Genomic DNA, 8925 nt, shown 5'->3' on the forward strand with positions numbered 1-8925 from the left:
AGAGGAGGAGGGACTCATGAATATTTATAGCTCTTAATTCATCCAACGCTCGACAGACCTCCCCAAAATGATGCTCTCAGAAACACTAAACAGGAACACAGATCCCAGCTCTTGCTCCCGGGAGAATCTCAACTCTCTGTAGCGTGTGTGTGTGTGTGTGTGTGTGTGTGTGTGTGGATACAAGTCAGTAATCAACATCCATTGGGAGATGATGTTGCAAGTTCTAATCCAACGATAGAAAGTTGTTTTTTTAGAATTTTGTTTTAAGCCTGATGTTTGGAACAAAGTTGAAATGTGATGTTTGAGAAACATGGATGATGTCTAATTCTGACACGAGACAGAGAGCTAGTTGGTGAGTGTGCAACTTGTCCCATTGTGTACAGACACATGATACACGTTTTCCAGAGGAGGCCGGTGGGAGGGGCTATAGGAGGACGGGCTCAATGTAATGGCTAGAATGAATTAAATTGAATGGTATCAAACACATCAACTATATGGATAACCACATATTTGACCACAGTCCATTTGTTCCATTCCAGCCATTACAATGAGCTCGCCCTCCTATAACTACGTGTGTGTGTGTGTGTGTGTGTGTGTGTGTGTGTGTGTGTGTGTGTGTGTGTGTGTGTGTGTGTGTGTGTGTGTGTGTGTGTGTGTGTGAGAGAGAGAGATGCATGGCATTGTGTGCAAATATGTCTAACAACAGGATGAGAGGATTCAGTCTATGATGAATGAATCCATCTGTTCACATACCGTAAGTCCTGCTCATCTGAGCTGTTGCATCATAAAGACCAATTGAATCACTTCTCCCCCATGCAGTTAACCCTCCCTCCCAAAGGATCTGAGGAGAGCAACGACCCACCACCATACTGCTCACAGACAGGGGCTCCATTCAAATATCTACAGTACAAATTTACATACACCTTATAACATCCCTAACAGACAGGTGTGAAGTTCCATCATCATGATGCTGTGCTGTGACAGTTGAAAGGAGAGGGGAGGGTTTCAACTCCTCAGAGGAGTGGTTGAGATGATGCATGGAGATTGGAGAGCCCTTCCTCCCATCTGTTCTGCATGAACCTGATGCAAACGTTATATAGTATTATTTCCTCTCCTGGCTGTCTGTATGATCTCTGTCTCTCTGTCTGTGTGCTCAGTTCTCTTGAGTGGCATTAAGTGCTGCTGCTGTGAGGGACAGTGATTGTTTAAGGCTGGGATTTGGGGAGATAGATGTCAGTAGTTTGAGTAGAGACCTCCCCCTGAGACACACTGGATTCTGGGATGTCTGTCTGTTCGGCTCATACAGAACAGCAGTTGAATGATATAAGCAGAGACACACACACACGTGCGTGTGTGTGTGTGTGTCTCTGCTTATATCCTTACAGATTAGTAATAATCTGCCAATTTCTTTCATGTCATTACATTAAGATATAGGGGGAAACATACTGTAGCTATATTGAATACAAATCACGAGTTGCTTTAAAACCTGTATAAACCTTTCTCATGGTTGACGGATTTGTCAAAAGTCGTGTGACATAAAATATTACTTTCTGTCCTTCCATTTTTGGCAGTGTACATTTTTATTACATCATATATTAAGCATTAATCAGTTAAATTAGACATTGAACTTGAACCCTGTAAGAGCTGTCGGACAGTTTTTAGTAAATGCAGTGTAACTACTTAAAAGTGTGTGTCTCTTTATATTACAGGGTGAAAACTGTTTTCATGGGAACACGAATGCCCCAAAATGTATGCAATTTCATAATCAAATGCTTCTAACTGAAAGAGTAGCCTTACCTTGACACTTAAAACCTAAATCAATACGGCCTTTAACCTGGTTCAACAAATGACATAACCTAGTGGACTTCACACTATGATCTGGTAAAGAAATATCATGACAATTACATTTAGGTTCCATGTTAAACCTGCAATTTTAAACATTTCAAGGGGCTTGAAGTAGCCTACTTGAACTTGAATATGACGCTCAGAAATTCAAATACTGGTGGTTGAAAAATTAAAATTCAATTTGGTGGTTATTTTAGCCAATTTATAAGTTCTCCTGCTCCCTTACAATTATCAGTGATTTAATTTTGATCCGTTTTTGTGAGAGATGTGGCCACTTTAGTATGTTTGCTTCAATTGAAGGATGTTGTGCTACTCTGTTGCAGTAAAACCACATGCAGTTATGATGATTAGACAACATCTAATGCTGGCTTCAACTCTGATTTTCATAAAAATCTTTCCATTACAAAATAAACCTAGTTTTTGTTTGCTTTCTCATTATAAAAACACAGATTGTGAGATTGAAATAGTGAGATTAATGCTACCGCTATTCATGGATTTATTATGTGTGCCTACGTCAGCCACATAGAAAAATACAGAAAAATCACCATGCATGCATCCAATTTATTTAGTCAGGCAAGTCATGTCAACCCCACAAGGGATCCAAGTTCTTCACTCGCTCCCTCAAGCTAAATCGAGGTCCGTCGGGGGCAATGTTTGTGAATTGGACCTTCACTTAAGATGGCAATCAAACCGCATCCGGTTGCGACTGGGATTCCCCGAGGGAAAGTGGCTAGTGCGAGGACTGAGGGGGTCAAATGAATGTATTTGGACTGCAGCCCAGCTCTCGAAGTCTTCTTGACTTGCTGTGTAGTCACGCGGGTCATATGTCAGCCAGGCTAGGGCAGGCAGGGGTCGACAGTGGAGCATGACAATGAGACTGTCCCATACACTCATATGGCTCTTTAGACACCCTGTATGCACACACACAGACACACACACGGTGAGTCACATACTGCCAATTTTTTTAGGCAAGGAACATACATAGGAATCTCTTGGATAACTGAGTGCAATAGAACTGTGAGGCCCACATCTATCATTGTTATCATTGTTAATATGTTCCAGGAGAGCACCACCAGTAATTGAATTGTATTAATTGTTGGGTGAGAGTGCTGCTACCATTGGACTGGTTTGAGTTAGAATTAGATTTAGTGAGATGTCAATACTACATAGGGGTAGTGTTTTGGCGGAGGAGATTAAGTGTATTCATCTTCATTTGGTGGCTGGCGTGAGCAGGAGCAGTGTTATCTGGTGGAACAGAAATGCTCTGGTAACTGTGAGACCCAGGCCCCCGGGACACCACTTACTGAGCCTGGAGCTGGAGCTGGGGATGGGGCTGCAGCTGGGGATGGGGTTGGAGCTGGGGATGGGGATGGGAATGGGGCTGGGGCTGGGGCTGGAGCTGGGGATGGGGATGGGGCTGCAGCTGGGGATGGGGCTGCAGCTGGGGATGGGCTGGAGCTGGGGATGGGCTGGAGCTGGGGATGGGGCTGCAGCTGGGGATGGGCTGGAGCTGGGGATGGGGCTGGAGCTGGGGATGGGCTGGAGCTGGGGATGGGGCTGCAGCTGGGGATGGGCTGGAGCTGGGGATGGGGCTGCAGCTGGGGATGGGCTGGAGCTGGGGATGGGCTGGAGCTGGGGATGGGGATGGGGCTGCAGCTGGGGATGGGCTGGAGCTGGGGATGGGCTGGAGCTGGGGATGGGCTGCAGCTGGGGATGGGCTGGAGCTGGGGATGGGGCTGCAGCTGGGGATGGGCTGGAGCTGGGGATGGGGATGGGAATGGGGCTGCAGCTGGGGTTGGAGCTGGGGATGGGGATGGGAATGGGGCTGCAGCTGGGGATGGGGTTGGAGCTGGGGATGGGGATGGGAATGGGGCTGGAGCTGGGGATGGGGCTGGGAATGGGGATGGGGTTGCAGCTGGGGATGGGGCTGCAGCTGGGGCTGGGAATGGGGCTGCAGCTGGGGATGGGCTGGAGCTGCAGCTGGGGTTGGGGCTGCAGCTGGGGATGGGGTTGGAGCTGGGGCTGGGAATGGGGCTGGAGCTGGGGCTGGGAATGGGGTTGGAGCTGGGGATGGGCTGGAGCTGGGGATGGGCTGGAGATGGGGCTGGGAATGGGTTGGAGCTGGGGCTGGGTTGGAGCTGGGGCTGGCGATGGGTTGGAGCTGGGGCTGGCGATGGGTTGGAGCTGGGGTTGGGTTGGAGCAGGGGATGGGCTGGAGCTGGGGATGGGGTTGGAGCTGGGGATGGGGTTGGAGCTGGGGCTGGGAATGGGGCTGACACCTCACTGTTGAGGCACACTCAATATCGCTCTTTCTTTCTCTCCATCATTCTGTCTCCCTCCCTTTTTTTCTCTCTGATCATGTCCCTCTCATTCGACACACACGTTATGTCTTGTGCTCATGTTTTTCTCTCTGATCATGTCCCTCTCATTCGACACACACGGTATGTCTTGTGCTCATGTTTTTCTCTCTGATCATGTCCCTCTCATTCGACACACACGGTATGTCTTGTGCTCATGTTTTTCTTTCTGATCATGTCCCTCTCATTCGACACACACGTTATGTCTTGTGCTCATGTTTTTCTCTCTGATCATGTCCCTCTCATTCGACACACACGGTATGTCTTGTGCTCATGTTTTTCTCTCTGATCATGTCCCTCTCATTCGACACACACGGTATGTCTTGTGCCCATGTTTTTCTCTCGCTCTGTTTGTCACTGTGACAGATAATACTATCAATCCCATATGTTTTAAAAGGCTGCTTTTGAAGCTATTGTTTACTGCTCATGCAAACGTCTGTTGTCAGGTCTGTGTGTAGCTGCATGGGCCAGAATCAGGAGCAGAACAGACACTGTGATCAGACTGACAGGATAATGGAACAACCCTTTAACATCAGACACACCATTATGGGCCCTGCCCCGCTCTCCTTTCGGAAAAGCTGACCACGACTCCATTTTGTTGATCCCTGCCTACAGAGAGAAACTAAAAAAAGAAGCTCCCGCGCTGAGGTCTGTTCAACGCTGGTCCGACCAATCTGATTCCACACTCCAAGACTGCTTCCATCACGTGGACTGGGATATGTTTCGTATTGCGTCAGACAACAACATTGACGAATACGCAGATTCGGTGAGCGAGTTCATTAGAACGTGCGTTGAAGATGTCGTTCCCATAGCAACGATTAAAACATTCCCAAACCAGAAACCGTAGATTGATGGCAGCATTCGCGTGAAACTGAAAGCGCGAACCACTGCTTTTAATCAGGGCAAGGTGACCGGAAACATGACCGAATACAAACAGTGTAACTATTCCCTCCACAAGGCAATCAAACAAGCTAAGCGTCAGTCTAGAGACAAAGTAGAATCTCAATTCAACGGCTCAGACACAAGAGGTATGTGGCAGGGTCTACAGTCAATCACGGATTACAAAAAGAAAACCAGCCCCGTCACGGACCAGGATGTCTTGCTCCCAGGCAGATTAAATAACTTTTTTGCCAGCTTTGAGGACAATACAGTGCCACTGACACGGCCCGCAAATAAAACATGCAGACTCTCCTTCACTGCAGCCGACGTGAGGAAAACATTTCAACGTGTCAACCCTCGCAAGGCTGCAGGCCCAGACGGCATCCCCAGCCGCACCCTCAGAGCATGCGCAGACCAGCTGGCTGGTGTGTTTACGGACATATTCAATCAACCCCTATCCCAGTCTGTTGTTCCCACATGCTTCAAGAGGGCCACCATTGTTCCTGTTCCCAAGAAAGCTAAGGTAACTGAGCTAAACGACTACCGCCCCGTAGCACTCACTTCCGTCATCATGAAGTGCTTTGAGAGACTAGTCAAGGACCATATCACCTCCACCCTACCTGACACCCTAGACCCACTCCAATTTGCTTACTGCCCAAATAGGTCCACAGACGATGCAATCTCAACCACACTGCACACTGCCCTAACCCATCTGGACAAGAGGAATACCTATGTGAGAATGCTGTTCATCGACTACAGCTCGGCATTTAACACCATAGTGCCCTCCAAGCTCGTCATCAAGCTCGAGACCCTTGGTCTCGACCCCGCCCTGTGCAACTGGGTACTGGACTTCCTGACGGGCCACCCCCAGGTGGTGAGGGTAGGCAACAACATCTCCACCCCGCTGATCCTCAACACTGGGGCCCCACAAGGGTGCGTTCTGAGCCCTCTCCTGTACTCCTTGTTCACCCACGACTGCGTGGCCACGCACGCCTCCAACTCAATCATCAAGTTTGCGGACGATACAACAGTGGTAGGCTTGATTACCAACAACGACGAGACGGCCTACAGGGAGGAGGTGAGGGCCCTCGGAGTGTGGTGTCAGGAAAATAACCTCACACTCAATGTCAACAAAACTAAGGAGATGATTGTGGACTTCAGGAAACAGCAGAGGGAACACCCCCCTATCCACATCGATGAAACAGTAGTGGAGAGGGTAGTAAGTTAAGTTCCTCGGTGTACACATCACAGACAAACTGAATTGGTCCACCCACACAGACAGCATCGTGAAGAAGGCGCAGCAGCACCTCTTCAACCTCAGGAGGCTGAAGAAATTCGGCTTGTCACCAAAAGCACTCGCAAACTTCTACAGATGCACAATCGAGAGCATCCTGTCGGGCTGTATCACCGCCTGGTACGGCAACTGCTCCACCCACAACCGTAAGGCTCTCCAGAGGGTAGTGAGGTCTGCACAACACATCACCGGGGGCAAACTACCTGCCCTCCAGGACACCTACACCACCCGATGTCACAGGAAGGCCATAAAGATCATCAAGGACAACAACCACCCGAGCCACTGCCTGTTAACCCCGCTATCATCCAGAAGGCGAGGTCAGTACAGGTGCATCAAAGCTGGGACCGAGAGACTGAAAAACAGCTTCTATCTCAAGGCCATCAGACTGTTAAACAGCCACCACTAACATTGAGTGGCTGCTGCCAACACACTGACTCAACTCCAGCCACTTTAATAATGGGAATTGATGTAAAATATATCACTAGCCACTTTAAACAATGCTACCTAATATAATGTTTACATACCCTACATTATTCATCTCATATGTATACGTATATACTGTACTCTATATCATCTACTGCATCTTTATGTAATACATGTATCACTAGCCACTTTAACTATGCCACTTTGTTTACATACTCATCTCATATGTATATACTGCACTCAATACCATCTACTGTATCTTGCCTATGCCGCTCTGTACCATCACTCATTCATATATCTTTATGTACATATTCTTTATCCCCTTACACTTGTCTATATGGTAGTAGTTTTGGAATTGTTAGCTATATTACTTGTTGGTTATTACTGCATTGTCGGAACTAGAAGCACAAGCATTTCGCTACACTCGCATTAACATCTGCTAACCATGTGTATGTGACAAATAAATTTGATTTGATATTTTCCCATATTAATTTGTCAGAGCAGAGAAAATGTAAATAGACTGTCCTCCTTTATCAATACTGGGTTGTTTGTTGAGCACATGACGCAATCAACAAGAAAGAGGAAGGGGGCACTTATGCCACCACAACTCAGACAGTGATGCCTGCTTCCAGGTACCTCATCACCTCCTGACCCACACTGACACTCACTGTATTGATGTAATGTTTTTTTGGCACCCAGATGCTTTTACTGAGGTAAAGTACTTGGGCACCTGGAGCTGATAAGAGCTAGCCAGGGGACGTTGGCACGCGGCCAGGCCAGGGGAGGGAGCTCAGGGTGGGGCGGGACGTTGGCACGCAGCCAGGCCAGGGGAGGGAGCTCAGGGTGGGGCGGCACGTTCGCCAAGCGGCCAGGCCAGGGGAGGGAGCTCAGGGTGGGGCGGAACGTTGGCACGCGGCCAGGCCAGGGGAGGGAGCTCAGGGTGGGGCGGGACGTTCGCCAAGCGGCCAGGCCAGGGGAGGCAGCTCAGGGTGGGGCGGGACGTTGGCACGCGGCCAGGCCAGGGGAGCGAGCTCAGGGTGGGGCGGGACGTTGGCACGCGGCCAGGCCAGGGGAGGGAGCTCAGGGTGGGGCGGGACGTTCGCCAAGCGGCCACGCCAGGGAATGGAGCTCAGGGTGGGGCGGGACGTTGGCACGCGGCCAGGCCAGGGGAGGGAGCTCAGGGTGGGGCGGGACGTTCGCCAAGCGGCCACGCCAGGGAATGGAGCTCAGGGTGGGGCGGGACGTTGGCACGCGGCCAGGCCAGGGGAGGGAGCTCAGGGTGGGGCGGGACGTTCGCCAAGCGGCCACGCCAGGGGAGGGAGCTCAGGGTGGGGCGGGACGTTGGCACGCGGCCAGGCCAGGGGAGGGAGCTCAGGGTGGGGCGGGACGTTCGCCAAGCGGCCAGGCCATGGGAGGGAGCTCAGGGTGGGGCGGGACGTTCGCCAAGCGGCCAGGCCAGGGGAGGGAGCTCAGGGTGGGGAGGGACGTTGGCCAAGCGGCCAGGCCAGGCGAGGGAGCTCAGGGTGGGGAGGGACATTCGCCAAGCGGCCAGGCCAGGGGAGGGAGCTCAGGGTGGGGAGGGACAGACAGATGTAATAGATGTGCTCCTCTCTGACTCAGGGTATTTGTGTGCTTAAATATGTGAAACTGTTTGTTCTTTAGTGCCTGTCTGGGCCAGAGTGATGGAGAAAAAGCACACTCCATTACTCTTGTAAGAGGAGAGTAGGGGAAACAAGATGAGATGGGAGCACCAGTGCATTGCAAATGCCACCTTGCATCAGTGATGTAGAACATACAATGGTAAGTGCATTTTTGCAGCACTGAAAAACTGTTTGACCAAAACTCAAACAAAGCAAAAAAAACTCCTTTCAACTTTGTGTTCGGTAGAAGGAAATAAGGGTTGAGAGAGAAAGTGCATTTGAATCCAGGACAGAGGAAAAGAGAGGAGGGTAGTGGTGTGGAGTAAAACCAAATGGACAGGAATAAGAGAATACTGAGATAAGAGTTGTTTATCATTTCTGCATTTCACTTGTGTCAGTGAGAGAGAGAGAGAGAGAGAGAGAGAAAGAGAGATACCCAGGTGACAAAACAGAGGCCAGGTCTAGAAGCGTTGCCTTAGTTTACCTA

The 8925-nt window shown here is 49.9% G+C and overlaps 1 protein-coding gene across 1 annotated transcript; it reads left to right on the forward strand.

The window, feature by feature from the left end:
• The first annotated feature begins 3748 nt into the window (after window positions 1-3748).
• On the forward strand, window positions 3749-8524 carry LOC116376697 (spidroin-1-like). Its single transcript, XM_031838052.1, has 3 exons — window positions 3749-3830; window positions 7518-8370; window positions 8461-8524. The coding sequence occupies exons 1-3, from the start codon at window positions 3749-3751 to the stop codon at window positions 8522-8524; spliced, it is 999 nt and encodes a 332-aa protein (XP_031693912.1).
• Window positions 8525-8925: the final 401 nt, after the last annotated feature.

The sequence above is a fragment of the Oncorhynchus kisutch genome, linkage group LG13 (assembly GCF_002021735.2).
Source record: "Oncorhynchus kisutch isolate 150728-3 linkage group LG13, Okis_V2, whole genome shotgun sequence".
Classification (NCBI taxonomy): domain Eukaryota; kingdom Metazoa; phylum Chordata; class Actinopteri; order Salmoniformes; family Salmonidae; genus Oncorhynchus; species Oncorhynchus kisutch.